This window comes from Octopus bimaculoides, chromosome 3, assembly GCF_046866305.1.
Source record: "Octopus bimaculoides isolate indiv1 chromosome 3, ASM4686630v1, whole genome shotgun sequence".
Classification (NCBI taxonomy): Eukaryota; Metazoa; Mollusca; class Cephalopoda; order Octopoda; family Octopodidae; genus Octopus; species Octopus bimaculoides.
Window position 1 is genome coordinate 158,243,735 of NC_142930.1, and position 23,054 is coordinate 158,266,788.

Consider the following 23,054-nt stretch of genomic DNA (forward strand, 5'->3'; position numbering starts at 1 on the left):
ATGACAACAAAGCCACTGTTTGTAGTTCAGTAATTTTTAGACAAGCACAAATGTGAACAAAAACAATGACACACACAAGTACACAATGGGCTTCATTCAGTTTTTGACTGACTCAATCAAAATAGTAATCCAAGTGGCTAAAAAGTGTCAGAAGAAGGGCACCCAGATGTCTGAGCCCCCTTAGAGTGTAAGAAGTTAAGAACTGAAACACTTGTCCAACTGAGATTTCTTCTATGAAGACCTTCTACTGTTCAACTCTCTTAAGAGTTTCTTACCACTATATTGCATCTATATATACATACATCATCATCATCATTGTTTAACGTCTGCTTTCCATGCTAGCATGGGTTGGACAATTTGACTGAGGACTGGTGAAACCGGATGGCAACACCAGGCTCCAGTCTGATTTGGCAGAGTTTCTACAGCTGGATGCCCTTCCTAACGCCAACCACTCAGAGATAAATATATATATATATACATATATATATATATATATATATATATATATATATATATATATATATATATATATATATATATATATATTTTTATATATAGTTCACAGATGTGATCCAGAGATTCTCTTTATAGAAGACACGTAGTAATGCTCAAAAGATTCAAACTTAGATTCTGATGTCTTTACAAGGGATCCTTCTACAAGATAAAGAAAGCCTATAAGAGAGATCAAGTTGAGTGAGTATAGAGGCAATTATGCAGATAAATAAATTAAATATATTAAATACATCAAATACAAAATATGTATATATACATTTCAAACTCTGCTTGCAAAGACCTGTTGGGGCAAGTGAAATCGAAATCGTAATTGAACCATATTTGATGAACCATATTCGATGACCGGCACCTGTGCCAGTGGAGCACTAACAGCACCATCCGAGTGTGATCATTGCCAGAGCAGCTGTCTGGCTTCCGTGCTAGTGGCACGTAAATAGCACCATTTGAGCATGATCGTTACCAGCCTTACTGGCACGTTAGAAAATCATTCGAGCAAGTTCATTGCTAGTGCCGCTGGACTAGCTCTTGTGCAGGTGGCATGTAAAAAACACCATTTTGAGCGTGGCCGTTGCCAGTACCGCCTGACTGGCCTTCATACCGGTGGCACGTAAAAGTACCCACTACACTCTCAAAGTGGTTGGCGTTAAGAAGGGCATCCAGCTGTAGAAACTCTGCCAGATCAGATTGGAGCCTGGTGCAGCCATCTAGTTTGCCAGTCCTGTCAAATCGTCCAACCCATGCTAGCATGGAAAGCAGACGTTAAACAATGATGTTGATAATGACGATGTATACATGCAAAACAAGATAAAATCAAAAGATGGAGACTTTCAGATGATTAATTTTTAAATATGAATATATAGATATTTATATTAATAAGTCCAACTTACAAAAATTACAAATGACAAAGAAAATTAAATGGGTGGAAGAAACAGCTGTTTGTGTGGGCTCAACAATCCATAATAATGTTGGTAGATTTAGTTCATCACAATAAGCAGTCGTATGGATGCAGTTAACATTGACTGAGATGAGCCCCCATCGTCAGGGTAGAGAAGATCATACATTTCAGATCTTAATGCAGAGAAGTTCAACAAAATTTACCAACATTATTATGGATTGCCAAGCCCACAGAAACAGCTGTTGGACTTATAACTCCTTTCTTCCATCCATTTAATTTTCTTAGTCATTTGTACTCTGTGTAAGTTGGACCTATTTATATAAATATCTATATGTTTATACTTAAAAATTCATCATCTCTAAGTCTCCACCTTTTGCTTTCTCTCATTTTACATGTATTACATACACAGAATAATATATTTAATACATTTGATGTATCTAATTTGTTTATCTGCATAATAAAAGGAAATAAATTTTGAGAATGAACAAGTTTCCATATTCTATATATATATATATATATATATATATATATATATATATATATACACACACATATACATATATATATAGTGTGTGTGTGTGTGTGTGTGTATACCGAATTCACTCACTTGAGATTGGTTGGCTCAAGGCTACAGTAGAAGACATTTACCCCGTGGAATTGAACCCAAAACCAAACCATGTGACTGCAAAGCGAAGTGCTTAACCATACAATCATGCCTGCACCTAAAATACAAGTGTATGTATGTGTGTGTGCATTCACACACATACATATACATACATACAAATATGCATATACATATATATATATATATATAGAGAGAGAGAGAGAGAGAGAGAGACGTACATATATGTATAGACATATACATATAAACATATACATACATACATACACACACACACACACACACACACACATATATATATATATATATATATATATATATATATATATATATATATATATATACATACACACACTCTCTTATATGTGTATATATGTACATATATTTTTGAGTGTGAGTATGTATGTATAAATGACGTATGTGTTTGTTTGTGTGTGTGTGTAAATGTATATGTTTGATTATCTGGGATTATGATAATAGTTGTTGTGATCATGACAGGGTGAAGTAAATCATTGTAATGGCATCATCAGAACGCCTACTCATGCCCCTTGCAGGTGATGTAAACATCATGGGCTACAGAAGCTATCATGGGATATTCATGGGCTGCTAACCTGAACAAACAAATCTCATATTACATTTCTCTACCTCTCATTCGCTTCTCTACTCTTAGCTCTTATCTTCTCTCTCTCTATTTATCTATACATCTGTCTGCCTGTCTATCTATCTATCTATCTATCTATCTATCTATCTAGATATGCAGGGCAGGGAATCGTCAATTAGTAATAAAATTAATAATTAACAATTTTGCCGGGTAGCTCAGTATGAAAAAACCTTTTTCGGTAAAAAACATTTATAATCATAAATATATAGGGATTGACAGTATTAGAATATTTGGCTGAAGATCAGAATAGAGTATTCTTTACTCTTAACTGTGAAACGATCGTACTAAATTAACTAAAGGCAAGTGTTTTTTTACTCTTCTCTACTGTTTTTTGTTCTGTGTGTATCAAAAATATCGCTATCAATCTAGAGTAATAATTTGTAGTTTTGAAATCAGTAGTTCTTTGACTGCTATTTCTGAATTCTCAGTATGTTGGAGAAGCAGGTTACTGTCAATCCCTATATATCTATCTATCTATCTACAAATATATATATATATATATATATATATATATATATATATAATAGTGTACATTTAAATACAAGAGAAAACTACCTTCAACAGGCAGTTTTTACACGCTATATATATATATATATATATATATACACACACACATAATTTCTCTCTTTCTCTCTCAAAAGCACTTGCACTTATGCACACACTGACAATTGCATACAAACACATACATACATAACACTCATACATACACATAACACTCATAAATATTTATGTTTACTCATGCCTTGATATATATATATACACACTAATACACTTACATACACTCTCTCTCACTCTTACAGTCTCTCCCTCTCTCTCTCACACACACACACACACACAGAAGGCCTAGCTGGATAAAACCATCCTGTTGGATTATTTCATTCTAGCCTGGCCATCTACTAAGAGCATCAAGTTGAGAAGAAATTTGATCTGATGCTGACACCCATCTTTTTAAGAAGCAACACTGTCTCACCCTCTCTCTTTTCTGTCATTAACTGCTTCCATATTTTCTTTATTTAGCTCTCCTAAATATAAAAAGGTGTACCAGTATAGGTTGAATTTGTCAGTTGCTTTAGCTCATACCCAGAAACAGCTGGCCTGCCATTATGCAGTAATTTATACCGCCAACATCAGCACAGTCTCTCTTCAGATCACAGGTAAGATGATTTCATTCTGGAATATGGTTCCTTGCATAGAATTTCCCACCATAAACATTAATGTGGTTCTTCCTGCTGTTGTTGTTGTTATTAGTACCTGTCGTAGTAGTAGTAATCATAGTAGTTGTAATATATTGGCTTTGTTGTTTTTTTTTTATGGCACAAGGCAAAAAAAAAAGAACAAAGATATTGTGTAGTCATTCTTCTTCAAAAACGTGTTACTCTTTACTATCTTTTACTTGTTGCAGTCTTTTTTGACTGTGGCCATGCTGGAGCACCGCCTTTAGTCGAGCAAATCGACCCCAGGACTTATTCTTTGGAAGCCTAGTACTTATTCTATAGGTCTCTTTTGCTGAACCGCTAAGTTACGGGGACGTAATCACACCAGCAGCGGTTGTCAAGTGATGTTGGGGGAACAAATACAGACACACAAACACGTACACACATATATATATACATATATACCACGGGCTTCTTTCAGTTTCCGTCTACCAAATCCACTCACAAGGCTTTGGTCGGCCCGAGGCTATAGTAGAAGACACTTACCCAAGATGCTACACAGTGGGACTGAACCCGGAACCATGTGGTTTGTAAGCAAGCTACTTACCACACAGCCACTCCTGTGCCTGGAAAAAAATCTTAGTTGATCCCTGGACCAAAACGTAATGTAAACCCAAATTAGGTTTTATGGATTACCATTATTAAACTACTTAACCATTGGTATTATCTGGAAACTGTGGATGAGGCACACAGAGAATGGAAAGATGTTCAGAAACTGAATTTTTTTTTTTTTTCATTTTGCTTCAAGCCTGTATAAGAATGTGAACTTGTCATTGCTGGCTAAACCAAACAATCATTGTTATAGTGTTCCACAGACACCCATTGAACACTTTTATGCAACTATTCTTTATATAGTGTTTTACAGTCATTCATTATACAATCCCAAACTGTCATTCATTGTACGGTGTTACATCTTCATTCATTAAGTATCTTACATAATCATTCATTACATGGTGCTCTACAGACAATCATTATACTGTGTTACATGGTTGTTCATGTTTGGCATTACGTTGTGGAACAGGGATACCAATGCCTGGATTCTATAGCACATAAGAACCATCAAGGAGATCAAATATAGATGGGTTGGCCACATTGCACGACCGAAAGGACAGCAGGAGGACAATGAGGATGACAGAATAGACACTAAGTCAATGGACAAGATCTAAGGGTCAACCAAAGACAAGATGGTGAGATGATCTCAACTGCTACCTGAGGCCTACATGGCCGCAACTGGCCAGAGACAGACAGTGATGGAAGGAGTTCAGAGAGCGGTTCCTCCTTTAGGAGTGATGAACCCCTGAAAAAGGATAGGGATATATTTATTCATTATACAGTACCATAGTTATAACCTTCTATACTATCATGCAGTTCCTCATAACAGCATATGATACAGTTATTCATTACACAAGACTACACAGCCAGTCCTTATTTAGGGTCTGTTTTATGACTTTGTTGGGAGTCATGCTGAAACTGGTGTTTTGGTCTGTTTACCTGAAACTGATTGGACTCCACTAATGGTTCAAGTCTAGTAAACAAGAATAGGCATTTTTTTTCTACCCTATTACACTCATAATGCTCCAGTTGATCCAAGTCTATAGTGGAAAAAATAAAATAAAATAGAACTACATGACTGCAAAGTGAACTTTGTAACCTCACAGCTATGCATGCACTTCTTTTTGGAGTAAATTGTGTCTACTTCATGGTACCTATATATATGTGTGTGTGTGTGTGCATATATATATTTATATATATCCGGGTACATCTTTCTTGTGTTTGTTTCTATATGCTGAGTACGTGACTCCTAGCTGTCATCATTAGATACATTGTCATCATATATATATGTATATATAACAAGGATAACTCAGCTGCAAATATTCCGTGTATCATGTCTTTGTCTATATTCCCCGTCTGTTGAGTTTTCATCTAGTTTCCTGTTTGCTCTGCTTTCGTCTAACTTTTTCTCTTTGTTGAGTTCTGTCTGTTCAATCCTTGATATATATATATATGTATATATATATACATATTTGTTTTGCATATATATATATATATATATATATATATATATATATATATATATATATATATATATATATATATATATATGTATATATATATATATATATATATATATATATATATATATATATATATATATATAAATACAAAATGGGACAAGAATGCAAAACATCTGGATAGTTATGTGATACAAAAATGGGACAACAAAATATCCAGATAGATGATACCAAGAAAACAAGGATGGGTCATTCGAAGTTTTCTTTTCTCAGTCGAGTACCAGATTATCTTTGCAATTTCGAGGGGCTCTTATTTTACAAGATACCTGGAGACCCCACTAGTGCAGGTGTCACAGAGAGAAAATACCCAGTACACTCTGTAAATTGGTTGGCATCAGGAAAGACACCCAGCTGTAGAAACCATGCCAAAGCAGCCTTTGGAGTTCTCTGACTCAATGGTTCCTATTGAATCACCCAACACATGCCAGCATGGAAAGCAGACAATAAATGGTTGTGGTGGCGGTGGTGGTGGCCATGGTGGTTGTTACTGTTGTTGCTGTTGTTAAAATTATTATTATCATTATTATTATCATTATTATTATTATTATTATTATTATTATTATTATTGTTGTTGTTGTTGTTGTTGTTATCATAAGGCAGTGAGCTGGCAGAACTGTTAGCACACCAGGCTAAATGCTTAGTAGCACTTCTTCTGTCTTTACATTCTGAGTTCAAATTCTGCTGAGGTCGACTTTGCCTTTCATCCTTTCGGGGTCAATAAATTAAGTACCAGTGAAACTCTGAGGTCAATGTAATTGACTAGTCCCCTCCCCCATTATTATTATTATTATTATTATTATTATTACTGAGGTGGTGATCTGACAGAATTGTTAGAATGTCAAATTAGTACCAGTTGAGTACTGGGGTCAATGTAATTGACCTACTCCTTCCCCCAAAATTACTAGCCTTCCCCAAAAATTATAGGTGCAAGTGTGGTAAGTAGCTTGCTTACCAACGACATGGTTCCAGGTTCAGTCTCACTGCAGAGCACCTTGGGCAAGTGTCTTCTACTATAGCCTCGGGCTGACCAAAGCCTTGCGAGTGGATTTAGTAGACGGAAACTGAAAGAAGCCCCTCGTATATATATATATATATATATATATATATATATATATATATATATATATATATATATATATGTATGTATGTGTATATGTTTGTGTGTCTGTGTTTGTCCCCCCCACCACAACATCGCTTGACAACCGATACTGGTGTGTTTACGTCCCTGTAACTTAGCGGTTCAGCACCTTTGGCAAGTGTCTTCTACTATACCCTTGGGCCGACCAAAGCCTTGTGAGTGGATCTGGCAGACAGTAACTGAAAGAAGACCAATCTATCTATATATATATATATATATATATATATATATATATATATATATATATATATATAGAGAGAGAGAGAGAGAGAGAGAGAGAGAGAGAGAGAGAGAGATAGGTGTTTATGTGGGTGTGTGTCTGTTTTTGTCCCCCTGCCATCATATGTCCTTGCATAAAATTATCCCCTCAGCATTTGTAGTCTTGCAAACTGCATGATGGCCTTATTGGTGTTGGTGGCATGAAAAAGCATGAAAAAAGCGCCCTCTACATGCTGTAGAGTGGCTGGCATTAGGAAGGGCATTCAACCATAGAAACAATGCCAAACAGATAACAGACACTGGAGCATGATTCTGTCTTTCACCCCAACGTATCCTGTCTAACCATCAAGCATATGCCAGCATGGAGCATGGACCTTAAATGATGATGTTGACGATGAATATGATGATAGGTGGATGGATGTATAAAAAATAATAATAAATACGCCCTTTTAAAGCCTAGCCAGGCTCACGGGCCCGGTTTCCCAGTTTGTATGGCGTATGTGTTCCCCAGCTGGACGGGACGCCAGTCCATTGCAGCGTTACTCATTTTTGCCAGCTGAGTGGACTGGAGCAACGTGAAATGAAGTGTTTTGCTCAAGAACACAACGCGTCGCCCAGTCCAGGAATCGAAACCACAATCTTACAATCATGGTGCTGACACCCTAACCACTAAGCCTCCACTGGATGGATGTATACTCTGTCATAACCCTGCCATATAAGGAAGCCAATAGCAAACTCCAGTGTTCCCCAAAGGCCAAGGTCCCTCAGCATCCCAATAATAATGATCCTATCTTGTTCTTAGAATCTTTTACTAGTTTCTCTCATTGGATGGTGGTCATACTGTAGCAGTGTCTTCTATGTTATTGTTGATCACTTCAGTGCTGTGATGCATTTTCTTGATGGTTAGAGGCTAAAAAACAACATGGACCCAGACCTGTGTAGGATTTAAGCTCAGAGCATGAAAGAATGTAACCTAATATCGCATAGTATTTTTCTGATGATCTACCGATTCTGCTGTGTATCCGACTATAATGGTAGTTAGAATAAATAAAGGAAAAAATACCAGCTGTTGTCACTGAAATTATTGGTTTTGTTATTGAAAGGAAGGAAGTGCTCTGGTTAAATCTCAGACTAGATCTGGCGTCTGTTGTTGTTTTTGTTGTTGTTGTGGGGGGGGGGGGAGATAATGAATGGAAGGCAGTCAGCAATCAACAGTTTTGGTAGTGGTGCTAGTCATGGTGGTGATGGTGGTGGTGGTAACAGCAACAGGGTGGCAGTGGTGGTGGTGATGCTGCTGCTGCTGATGATGATGATGATGATGATGATGATGATGATGACGACAACGACGATGATGATGGTAGTGGTGGTGAAGGGTGTTGTTATTGTTGTTGAGGATGATGATGATGGTAGTGGTGAGGATGATGATGATGATGATGATAGAGCAATCAGCATTTTGGCAGTATTGATGATGGTTGTGGTGCTGATGCTGGCTGGCTGGCTGGCTGGCTGGCTGGCTGGCTGGCTGGCTGGCTGGTGGTGATGGAGGTGTTGGTGTTGGTGCCGGTGGTGCTGGAAAGAATGGTAACATATGATGACAATAGTATTATGTTACAGATAGCAGCAGTGCTATAGCTGTAAGGAAGCATTTTATCTACATTAACAGTGATAAAACAGAACACCTAGCAGTGTTAAATTACCGTAGCAATCAAAGCAGAAGTTGTTGCATAAGTCAGTGTTAGAAGGTTTTTGTTACCATGTTGTCATGTGGTATACAAACAAAGCAAAACAAACAAAACAAAAAAAGGCTAGAAGCAGCACTAGTGTTCAGGAATTAGTTGTTTTACTGCTTTAATGTTGTTCATGGGTGTAAGTATAGCTCTGTGTTAAAGGTTCTTGCTTCGCAACCATATGATTTCAGGTTCGATTCCACTGAGTGGTACCTTGGACAAGGTGGTGGTGGTGGTGGTGGTGATGATGATGATGATCCTCTTGAATAAAGATTATTGATCATTTGAATGATTAGTAACCGGGGCAACATTAATTTTGTTGAAGGGGATGAAAAAGAGCAAGTGCTGGCATGGAAGTTAAGAAGCTCACTCTGCAGCCATGTGGCTTTGGGTTCAGTCCCATTATGTAACACCATCACCACCACCAACAACAACAACAACACCATCATCATCATCATCTTTATCATCATCATCATCATCTTTATCATCATCATCATCATCATTGTCACCACCACCACCACCACCACCATCATCATCATCATCATCGTCACCACCACCACCACCACCACCACCACCATCATCATCATCATCATCATCATCATCATCATCATCATCATCATCATCGCTTTCTATGCTGGCATGGGCTGGACAGGCCATCACAGTCCAAGTCAGTACTTATTCAGAGATGCTGCTCTCCATAGATGGGTCAGAGACTCCCATCTCTCTCATATGCTTCCTTTTTGACATGCTCCCTTCATCTGAATGCCCTTCGTAGGGCCCACCACATCCCAGGGTGTACTGGAGACATCTTATATCATGGCACCAACACTGGAGAGGTTGTCATGGACTCAGAAAGACTAAAAGGCTCTCTACCTTACATTGTCTCCCTTTGTTTAAGATAGACATGATTGAGAGTGTGAATAGGAGAGGATAAAAGAAGAGAGAACATGAATGTAAGTGTGAGTGAGAACTAAGATATTTTCAGAATATGGACAAGGTACCATTCAGTACCTTCTACTGGTACGCATTGTGAATGGAATTTTGGGATCAGAAATTGCATAGAAGCTCACTGTTCTTCAACCTTTTGACATTTAGCATAGAGCCACCTTTCTTAAGATGGTGAGCTGGCAGAATTTTCAAATTCCACCTGTCTAACACCTGTGGACATGTTTACAAAGTCAGAAAACAGCACAAGGCCAACAATTTCAGTGGCAGGTGTAAGTCAATTACACTGACCCCAGTGCTCTTCTGGTACTCATATTATCAATCCTGAAAGGATGAAAGGCAAAATCGACCTCATTGGAATTTGAACTCAGAACGTAAAGATGAGCAAAATACCGCTCAGCATTTTTCTTGGCACAGTAACAATTCTGCTGGGTCACCACCACTCATTAAGTTAATAAGCAAGTAATTCAGTTGATTGAATAACTGAATGCTCATCGTCAAATCCAGCAGAAGATCTATTAAAATCTTGCAACATAGACAATGCATTCTATACTGATAATATTACAATTACATTCTTCTACAAGCTCACCACCACCACCACCACTACCACCATGTATACTTACACACAAACTATGTACAAAAATAATCCTACCAAAAATAAAAACAAAAAGCAGACTAGCAGTAATATCAAATAAAAGAGAGAGAGTTAGAAATAGCATCCATATCTTCCTCAAATTACACCTTACATCCCATCTTGGTAAACGTAGTTCTAGAAATGCTATTTCCAAGAGAAAAATGGGATGGTCATGGCAAAAATACCTTTGAACATAGATCTTCTGTTTCAGCGCTGATCTGGGGGTTAAACCCTTAACTATTCAGATTATTCAATGAAATCTAAAGCTTATTCATTCATATTGTTTTGCATTAATCATTCTCTGAGATTTGATGTGTTGCGATTCTGATGATACGATTGTGTAGGTGTGAGAGTCCAGAATTTAGCTGGCTTGAACATAAAACAGGTAAAATATTTTGGCTGGATCTGGCTGGTTTGAATGCTAAAGAATTAATATCGTACTGATCTACTCATAAATAATTCTAAAGAACAGCTTTTGTTAGTTGTTGGGCTGTGGCTATGCTGGGGCACCACATTGAAGGGTTTAGTTGAACAAATTGACCATTGTACTTATTGTTTAAGCCTGCTACTTATCCCATTGGTATCTTATGCCAAACCAATATGTTGCAGGGACATAAACAAACCAACAAGTCATGCGATGAACAAACATAAATACAGACACAGACACACACACACACACACACACACACACACACACACACACACACACACACACACATGCATACACACATACAACAGACTTCCACACAGTTTCCGTCTACCAAACTCACTCACAAAGCATTGGTTAGCCTTCATTTTAGGGGTTTTTTCACAAACCTGGTTAACCTTCACTGTATTCCTACCTCCACTAGTTGAGAGGTTATATGTCTCTGGCCTGCAGGTCCAATGAGTTGCTAATATAGCTAAGAGCATAAATGGTAACTTCCTGACTGACCATAGCCAACAACTACATTGTTTGTGTGTGTGTGTGTGAGTGTGTGTTAAATGTATGTATATATTTGAGTTTTCTTGTTTTGATATCACAAGATTGTTGTAAATTGAACATCACTTATTTCCAACATCCTGGCCATAGGGAAATACTCTGAGAACCCCTTCAGTCATGACTGACCATGGGATTGCACCTAGAAAGTTACCATCCCAGGCACAAGTCCGGGCAAGGTTGTTTATGGAAGACCAGCAGTCGCCCATGCATACCAGCCTCCCCTCTCCACGCCACCAGTGTTATCCAAGGGAAAGGTAACAGCCAATACAGCTTGGCACCTGTGACGTCACAACTCATTTCTGCAGCTGAGTGAACTGGAGCAATGTGAAATAAAGTGCCTTGCTCAAGAACACAACATACAGCCTGGTCTGGGATTCAAACTCACAACCTCACGATCGTAAGCTCGGCGCCCTAACCATTGAGCCATGGGCCTTCACAGGGGAGATATTACCTGTCTTGGAAACAGGCAAGGGTTGGCAACAGGAACAGCATCTGGCTGCAGAGTACCTGCCTCAGTAAACTCCATCTTCCCCTTGCAAACATGAAAAATTGGATGTTAAAACTATGACGATGATGATGATGATGATGATGATGAGGGTGGTGGTGGCGGTGGCAGCAGCGATGAGGACGAGGATGACAAGGTAGGACGATGAGGAGGTGGAGGATGACGAGGAAGGGGAGGAGGAGGACGACGAGGAAGGGGAGGAGGAGAAGGACAACGAGGATTTTCTAAATTTTTGACTGCTTTTATTTTTAAAAAAGTAAACAAGACAAATTAGTCGTTATTAAACTGCCATACGAAACATTAATTAGCATGGAACTTTGACGGCGGGTTTTAATTTAAATCACTTAAAAACAGGAAGTCTTTATCATGGATCTGAGGTAGTCTTGGGAAGGTTGGTACTAAATAGGTAAAAAAGAATCCTTTTGACCTTTCCATGTACAGCACCTTTTAATTGATCCCCAACACACCTGGAAGGTGAAAACATTGTGAACAATTAGTTTATAGTACTGAAACCTTACTCTTGCTCCATAAATTCTGAATTAGTCTCTATGTTTAAGAAACCTAATATCTAATTAATGAATTAATGAACTCCAGGTAGTATGAACTGATGCTGGTGAAAATATGTACTGACGTAATTTTACATATTGGGATGGTGGGGCATGTGAATAATTTAAGGGCCACATAACAACATAGATTATTTTAATGGGGTTAGCTGAAGGTGATTTAGTTGTTTTCATAACAGGTGAGTGACCATGTAGTGGCTTGTAAGATTAGTGGATAAAATAGAGAGAGGCGAGGAAAGAGAAAGAAGTGGAAGAGTTCATATACGCTTTTTTTTCGTTGGTTGTTTGGTTAATTATTTTTAATAACGAAAAGATAACTGAAACAAAAAAAAGAAACTACAAAAAAACAAGATCTACGTACATAACATTTACGTATATATATATATATATATATATATATATATATATATATATATATATATATATATATATATAAATAAATATAAGTATATATATATATATATATATATATACATATATATATATATATATATACATACATATATATATATATATATATATATATATATATATATATATATATATATATATATATATATATACATATATATATATATATATATATATATATATATATATATATATATATATATATATATATATGTATATATATATATATATATATATACACACACACACACACACATACATATATATATAGAGAGAGAGAGAGAGAGAGATAGAGGGCGAGAGAGAAAGAAAGAAAGAAAGGAAGGAGGGAAGATGAGGTAAATGAAGACAAGTATTTTCTCATCGCAACCACTACAACCACTGACATCATCAGCAGCAATTAATAACAGATAAGATTTCAGGTGGCTGTGTGTGTGTGTGTGTGTGTGTGTGTGTGTGTGTGTGTGCATATACATATATATATGTATATATATATATATATATACGTATATATATATATATCATCTTGATTGGTTAGTAATAGTAATTCTAACATGGGTGTGATGTGAGAAAAGAAAACAAAAACAAAACAAATGAAACAAGAAAGCAACATAGTTTTGCAGAGAAATCATCTAACATTAACTTTCAGAAGTTGCTCAGATTTCTTTCCTTTACGTAATAACTTGATTCTTGATAAAGATCAGGTGTAAACAATGTTTGCCAAAGGACCTTGAACAAAGTTAGCAATTCCTAAAAAAAATATCAATTTGATTAATACTGTTTTGTTTCTTTTTTCTTTTCCATACTGTTTAGAGATCTGAGCTGCTTTTTAGCTTTTTGCTCTGAAGCCTTTTCAAATTCTACATTGTTTAGGCTTTATGATGATGAAATTAAGGAAATATTTATATTTTAGAATTGTAGATATTTAGTAAGTGGCTTGATCTGAAATTATGCGTAGAAACTGAAACATTTACACCACACAAGAATGATTAATAGTGATTTAAAATACATACATAAATACACTATTTTATTCATGTTAGTTTCTATTTTATTAAATTGTTCTTTATATCAGTCATTCCTGCACTTATTTTGTCTTGGAACCCTTATACAATTTTTCCAAATATCATGGAACATATACCCATATCTTATGGACAACCCTTGCTTTCCTAATTTTAACACTTTTGATACCAACTTACCTGAAATTGATTTGGCTTTATAACACGAATTTTAGTTCTATAACACAAAGTGATCTAAATTAAAACATTTCATCAATCTTTTATGTTACGCTCCAAATATTAGTTTGACAAAGTTGTTTTATTAAATTCTTCCCTATTTTCAAAGTTAATTGAAGCAAAGACAATATATTTCAACAGAAATATAGTTAACAAAAGGGCTGATAAAACATTCGATGAGACAAACGTTTTAAAAAAGAGAATTTATTCATATAAAAATATATAATTGTGTACAAATTCCATTAACTTTTATGTTTCAAGTGAAGTCAGTTTGAAAATAAATGAATGAGAAAGATCACCTCTTAGTTGAATATTTTCAATCGATTGACTATTTGTGGATAGCAGGAACAAATATTTTGGTTAAACTTTCTAAATGTGGACAAAATAGATGCAATTCTGCTTGTGTAACATCCAGATTAACTCTTAGATTTTTCAAGACTTTCGTTAGACTTGTAATAGCTGCTGCTACTGCTACTGCTACCATCATCATCATCATCGTCATCATTGTATGTACCAGTGGTACTGGCAAAGGCCATGCTCAAATGGTGTTTTTTACGTGTCACCTGCACAGGAGTCAGTCCAGTGTTTTGTTCACATGCCACCGGCACGAGTGCCAGTAAGGCAAAGCTGGAAACGATCATGCTCAAATGGTGCTTTTTATGTGCCACCGGCATGGAAGCAAGACCGCTGCTCAAGCAGTGATCCCGCTCGGATGGTGCTATATATACTTATGTTTTGAGTTGTATTTTCCTGTTTGTATCACTAAACCGATTTACTCTGGAGTAACAATTTACATAGGAAGTTTTGTCATCATCAACAAGCCACAATACAAGTAAAGATTGATTTAAAACTTCTGAAACATCAACAGCAACAATTCATTCAAACACAATTCTTTTTCAAACAAAGAGGGAATCATATGTTCCCAAATCAGTGAGATGGTTAACATTTTATGGTGAACGTTTTATTTCCAACATTTTCTCTTTAGTTTACTCCAGTATACTAACAAAGACTTTTTCTCCTTCTTTGCATCTAATTTATTTTTCTCTTATTTATTCGTTATAGTCGTTGAAGAGAGAAAGGGGCCATTAAACTTCAACATGGGTAAAGGGATCACCTATTTCTTAAATCAAATCTCACTTACTTACTTGTTCTTACACTGCCTTTTATCAATGCTGTGGTATCACACTCAGTTTGGCTTTGACTTTTTTCTTTACTACATATTTCCTTACATCATATTTTAGCTATAGCTTCAACATCATTGCTATATTGTCGCTATATTGTCGCTATATAACACCTCTGCACTGATGCAAGGAAACTATTCCTTGTCATTGCTTGTTATGACAACCTATACCTATATGATTGCTATGGCATCATCCCTCTACAATACTGATGTAATATCACAAACACTCATTACATCATATTGTAGCTAAACCTTCAAAATCATTGCTATGATACTGTATATTGCTGCTATATAACATTTCTGCACTGACACTAGGAAAATATTCCACGCCATTGATTGTTATGACAACCTGTACCTATCATCGGTATGGCATCATTCCGCTGCATCTTTGAATTAATAAAACAAATGCTCTGTCATTAAAGAAGCTCCATTGTTTTAAGTCATTGCTATAACACTGTACTGTAATATTATTTCCACAAAATACTACTTTGTCGCTATTATAGTTTATCATTTGGTTACTAAAGCATTGTATTATTCCAATAACATTTTATTTGTTCTTTACAATTGTACTTACTGTATGCCATCATTGCATAGATTAAATGTTGTTTTTTTCCCATTTTGATTTTACTTAAACGCTTGATTCTGTTCAACTAATTAATTATTTTCATCAATTCCAAGATGAAATATATTGACTTGTGAATTTTTTTTTTTATTGACTATTTCAGAACATAGGCATTACTGAGCAGAAAAGGAGAATAATTTTGCACCAATACTAGTTCCCTAAATCATTTCAACATGACTAGTGTCTCGAAAACATTGAAATACATTGATATTGAAAAGAGCAGGTGAGTGATTTGTTAAATAATTTACACAAAGGACATCATTATCATCATCATCAACAATGACTTTGACATCTACTTTGAGGCAGAATATTACAGTCAGGTACCCTTCCTGTCACCAACCCTTACTTGTTTCTTAGTAAGGTACTATTCTTCTCATTTTTCACATGAAAAATCATACACCGGTTGGATATCTTTTTTACAGCAGGTGTAAACTTGATATTTCCTAATATAAATAAATATAAATAAATGTATGTATACACACACACATACACACATATATATATACATATATATATATATATATATATATATATATATATATATATATATATATAAAGTTTTCTTTTCAGGTACACGACACTGCTTTTCCCCTTCCCAGGCTACAGGCCCACACCCCCAACACCCATACTGTTAGGATTGGCACTCTCAACGTCGGCACGCTGAAAGGTAGATCTGGTGAAATTGTTGAGATGCTTGAACGGAGATGCGTAGATATGTGCTGCATCCAGGAAGTAAGATGGAGAGGAGGTTCTGCAAGGTTCCTCACAGGCAAAGAACACAGGTACAAGATTTTCTGGGCAGGGAACACTGACGGGGTCGGGGGCGTAGGAATACTTCTAGCGGAGAAATGGGTGGATAAGGTAATCGAGGTCGTTAGAGTAAGTGACAGAGTACTTAAGATCAGACTAGTGCTTCATCATAGATTAGCTACTGTCATCTCAGCCTATGCACCTCAACCTGGGCTACCAGATGGTCTGAAAGACCAATTCTATGACACCCTCTTGCAAACTACCTCGTCGACGAGTGACAGGGACCTTCTCTTTGTGGCTGGAGACTTCAACGGTCATGTCGGACGTCGTGCTGGGGGCTTCCATGGCATACATGGAGGCTATGGCTTCGGTTCCCGCAACGAGGAGGGAACCAGACTGCTGGAGTTCTGTGATGCAACCAATCTTATGGTCTGCAATACCAACTTCAGGAAACCTGCCAGTCACCTAGTCACCTACCGCTCCGGCAGACACTCTAGCCAAATCGACTACATCCTCGCCAGAAATAGGGAAAGAGGGCGGCTTATAAATGCCAAAACCTACCCTGGCGAAGAATGTACCCCACAACATAGATTAGTAGTTAGCGACTTTGGGATCAAGGCAAAATGGGTGCCCAGAATTAGACAGGCTTGGAGAAGAAGGGTGTGGAAGCTTAAAGACCCTGCAAACGGACAGAGACTTAGAGACAAGTTACTTGAAGCATTTAACGAAATAGAAGGGGATATAGCATCATACAACGTGGAAGACAATTGGAGATTTCTGCGGGACAACCTGTTGAAAGCCACCGACCAGATTTGTGGGTGGTGTAAGGTCCCCTCCCAACCCAGAGTAACGTGGTGGTGGAACAAGGAGGTAGACAGGGCTATTAGACAAAAGAAACAAGCTTGGAAGGACTGGAAGAACGGTGGTAGCAGGGAATTGTACCAATGTGCCAGAAGGGAGGCTAGGCGACAGGTTTATTTAGCCAGAGGGGAAGCAGATAAGGAAAGATTTGCCAATGTTCTGCACCGTGAGGACCAAAGACTCGAGGTATTTCGTGTTGCAAGACAGTGTAGGAGAGAGAATAGTGATGTTGTAGGAGAGAAATGTGTTCGCATGGATGATGGTACGCTTGCATTAAATGAGGATGCAAAGAAAGAGGTCTGGAGATGCCACTACGATAGATTGCTTAATAAAGAGAATGAATGGGAGAAAGAGAGCCTGCCTTATGTCGACCCAATAGAGGGACCAGCTATCCGAGTTGATAGTACCAGGGTAGATAAAGCAATTAAGAGTATGAAGACCGGGAAAGCCCCCGGCCCATCAGGAATCACTGCAGAGATGCTCAAAATATCTGGCAGTGTTGGCTATAGCCTAGTCACCCGTATTACGAACCAGGTGATACACGAAGGAGTCATACCCTATGACTGGTGTAGCAGCATCATAGTCAACTGCTACAAAGGTAAAGGGGACGCTTTAGATACAAATAATTACAGAGGCATCAAGCTGTTAGATCAGGTTATGAAAGTTACAGAGAGGGTCATAGCCCAACTAATTAGGGAGCGAATCAATTTAGATGAGATGCAGTTTGGGTTCGTGCCAGGTAAAAGCACTACTGATGCCTTATTTCTAGTGAGACAGTTGCAAGAGAAATACCTAGCCAAGGATAAACCTCTGTACCTGGCTTTCGTTGACATGGAGAAAGCCTTTGACAGGGTCCCCCGATCCCTTATCTGGTGGTCAATGAGGAAACTTGGGATAGAAGAATGGCTAGTGAGAGCTGTGCGAGCCATGTACAGAGATGCGGCCAGTAAGGTGAGGGTTGGAAATGAGTACAGCAATGAATTCCGGGTAGAGGTAGGGGTCCACCAAGGTTCCGTCCTCAGCCCCCTATTATTTACCATAGTCCTCCAGGCAATCACAGAGGAGTTCAAGACAGGTTGCCCCTGGGAGCTCCTCTATGCTGATGACCTTGCCCTAATTGCGGAGTCACTATCAGAACTAGAGGAGAAGTTTCAGGTGTGGAAGCAAGGTCTAGAATTGAAGGGCCTTAGAGTCAACCTAGCTAAAACCAAAATCCTAATAAGTAGGAAGGTAGATAAAACACAAACCCCTTCAGGTAGATGGCCCTGCTCAGTATGTAGAAAAGGAGTAGGTAGTAACTCTATAAGATGTACCCGGTGCAAGCTATGGACACATAAGAGGTGCAGCAACATCAAAGGCAGGTTAACTAGCAAGTTAGTTTTTGTTTGTGGCAGATGTTCAGGTGCAATAAAGACTGCAAACAAACAGGAAACAACTTCTATCTCATTCCAGGGTGAAAAACTAGAGGTAGTCGATAGCTTCCGCTATCTGGGCGACCAAGTTAGTAGTGGGGGTGGGTGCGCTGAAAGTGTAGCTGCTAGAATAAGAATAGCCTGGGCAAAGTTTAGAGAGCTCTTACCCCTGCTGGCGACAAAGGGACTCTCACTCAGAGTAAAAGGCAGACTGTATGACGCATGCGTACGAACAACCATGCTACATGGCAGTGAAACATGGGCTGTAACTGCTGAGGACATACGTAAGCTCGCAAGGAATGAAGCCAGTATGCTCCGTTGGATGTGTAATGTCAATGTGAATACCCGTCAGAGTGTAAGTATCTTGAGAGAAAAGCTGAACATTAGAAGCATCAGTTGTGGCGTGCAAGAGAGACGATTGCGCTGGTATGGACATGTGGTGAGAATGGAGGAGGATAGCTGCGTGAAAAAGTGCCACACCCTAACAGTTGAGGGAACCCGTGGAAGAGGTAGGCCCAGGAAGACCTGGGCTGAGGTGGTGAGGCAAGACCTTCGTACATTGGGCCTCACCGAGGCGATGACTACTGACCGAGACCTTTGGAAATGGGCTGTGCGTGAGAAGACCCGGCAAGCCAAGTAAGATCGTTGCCAGTGCCCCTGGACTGGTTCTTGTGCGGGTGGCACATGAGATGCACCATTTTGAGCGTGGCCGTTGCCAGTACCGCCTGACTGGCTCCTGTAGGATTTTCGAGCGAGATCGTTGCCAGTGCCCCTGGACTGGCTTGTGCGGGTGGCACATAAAAGACACCATTTCGAGCGTGGCCGTTTTCGTGCGGGTGACACGTAAAAGCACCCACTACACTCTCTGAGTGGTTGGCGTTAGGAAGGGCATCCAGCTGTAGAAACTCTGCCAAATCAGACTGGAGCCTGGTGTTGCCATCCGGTTTCACCAGTCCTCAGTCAAATCGTCCAACCCATGCTAGCATGGAAAGCGGACGTTAAACGATGATGATGATGATGATGATGATATATATATATATATATATATGTATATATATATATATAGATAGATAGATAGATAGATAGATAGATAGATAGATAGATAGATAGATAGATAGATACATGCACACACACACACACACACACATACATATATTCAAATATTAATTATAATAATGATACAAGGGTAAAAATCATTAATGATTTATACCAAGTGGTCAGCGCAGAAATAAAACCCCGTAGGTACATTTTATTAATAATTATAACAAGGATTTGGCTTTCATATCAATTAAAGTGCTAGACAGAAATTCATATAACAGAAATTTCATATAACAAGGGTTTGTTGTTTCATATCAATTAAGGTGCTAGACAGAAATTCAAGGAACTAACTATCCTTAATGTTAACAAAAACAGGAAGAGATAAAAAGATGAAGTAAAGCAGTTAAAGTAAATATAAAAATAAATAGCTTCAAAAGTATATATATACATACATATATATATATATATATATATATATATATATATATATATATATATATATATATATATATTTAAAGTATAGTATAAATGAATTAAATAGGAAACAGGTGGCAGGAGATAAAGTGATAAAGAGTCATAGCAGATTCTGATGTCACACAACTGGTACCCATGCCAGTGGCATGTAAAAGCACCCATTACACCCTCAGGGTGGTTGGTGTTAGGAAGGGCATCCAGCCATAGAAACCATGTCAAATTAGACTGGAGTCTGATGCAGCCCAGGTCAAACAATCCAACCCATGCCAGCATGGACAATGGATGTTAAACAATGATGACGATGATGATGCTGTGTCTGTTTGTTCAGGGCAAACTTGACTGAGAGGGTGAATAGAAGAGAGAGTGTAAGTATGATCATAATGGGCATGACAGAGCTAAAGGAACGAGAGGATGCTAGGAGAGGGAGTAATACAAGAGCGACTGTGATAAACAGACACTTTGATGAAACAAGATGAGTCTAAGTAAAAGACACATCCCACATATCTGAGCTAATTCCCAAAGCAGTAAAGTATTTTTGCCAGCCTTCATAAAAGTATGCTGATTTTCTCTCCTTTTTTGTGTCACTCTTCTTACACAAGAAACCATAATTCATCTACAGCCTGTGTTACGCATTTTCTATACACAAATCACTTAATGATATTGATACCCAAATATTTGTACATACACTTTTGTACAAAAGTATTTATATATCTTGCACTTTACTACCAACACTTTTCACTGTTTAGTTATTATGTAATTATGTTGTGTGAGCTACTGTTTTATATAACAGCTGAACTGTTCTTTTTATATCACTAATAATTATTCTACCATTTAGACAGACTAATGTCTAGAGACTACAGATGGAAAAATGTTGAAAGAAACTTTTGTATATATGTAAATATAATTACTGCATTAATTGACTTCTCTACACAACTACACAACATTTATTTTCTATACATTTGATTGTTTCTTGTTGTTGTATGTGTATATGTGTATACACACAGTATGTGTATATGCATGCGTATGTATCTGTGTGTGTGAATGTAGTTTTCATATATATATATATATATATATATATATATATATATATATATATATATATGTATACAGTGTACATTTAAACACATAAGGGATGGCCATAATCAGACATCTAAACCGCTAGAAGGAGTAGTTAAAATCTAAACCACAATTAGGGGTAATTTCGAAAGGGAATGAAAGATAAAACATTTACCATCTATTTCCTGGGCCATGGTTTCAATCTCTCTTCAGTAAATAAAGTAATTTACTAGGCGAAGCTCTCATGTTCTGTATTGCCTCAGACTTATAATGTTAATCTTTGACTTTCCTGCTGATGAGAGCTTCACCTAGTAAATTATTTTATCTACTGAAGATAGCTTGAAACCATGGTCCAGGAAATAGATGGTAAATGTTTTATTTTTCATTCCCTTTTGAAATTACCCCTAATTGTGGTTTGGATTTTAACTACTCCTTCTAGCGGTTTAGATGTCCAATTATGGCCATCTCTTATGTGTTTAAATGTACACTGCATATATAATGAATAATATATAGTCTATTGACTAGTTTTTCTACACACTAGGCCACAATGGTAAAAAAATATTTCTAAATAATATTTTACTACCCTGATATATATATATATATATATATATATATATATATATATATATATATATATATATATATATATATATAATATTATTAGGGACAAAATCCAAAATTACAGGTAAAAAACTCAATTAAAATCAATTTATAAAAAATTAAATTGAGCCTTATAGATAAAGTATATATAAAATATATATAGTTTTAGGGAAAATAACCAATTTTCAAGAACTCATCGATAAAAATCCACTATCACATATAGAAAAATTAATAATTAAAAGCACAATAAATGAGTATAATATAAAGTAAAGTAAATATCATAAGATAAATATAATAAAAAGATTACACGTGTTTCATAACCAATTTTCAAATAGAAAAGAAATTTAAATCGATTAAAATCAATTGAAATTATCTAAAATAAGTTCTATTCAAAAATATAGCTACTCGTCAGATCGTAAGTAGAACAATAATTAGATATATATCTCAACCAACAATAAGTACCAAATGAATTAATATGATATACTTATTATATAAAGATAGAAAAATTATTTAAAAAATATCATAATATCAAAATAATAACCATTCAATAATCATCCCTTCATCCATAATAATAACATGTATATTATATACATGTGTGTATGTGTAGATATATATTTATGTATATATATATATTTATGGTAGTATGTATGTTTTGGTCTATATGTGTTATATGTATTTATATATATGTGTGTATTTATGTATATATGTGTATGTATGTTTTTATTTAT

At 36.9% G+C, this 23,054-nt stretch overlaps 1 protein-coding gene across 2 annotated transcripts in view; it reads left to right on the forward strand.

Moving 5' to 3' along the window:
- Positions 1–3,750: 3,750 nt before the first annotated feature.
- LOC106877488 (uncharacterized) overlaps positions 3,751–23,054 on the forward strand; it is a 38,467-nt gene continuing 19,163 nt past the window's right edge. Inside the window, exons 1-3 of one of the 2 annotated variants that reach the window (XM_052966017.2) lie at positions 3,751–3,845; positions 15,396–15,434; positions 16,239–16,358. In XM_052966017.2, the coding sequence (XP_052821977.1) occupies positions 16,309–16,358 (50 nt within the window). In that variant the 5' untranslated portion in view covers positions 3,751–3,845; positions 15,396–15,434; positions 16,239–16,308. The remainder of the gene's footprint in view (positions 3,846–15,395; positions 15,435–16,238; positions 16,359–23,054) is intronic. The other variant, XM_052966016.2, reaches the window with a different exon arrangement.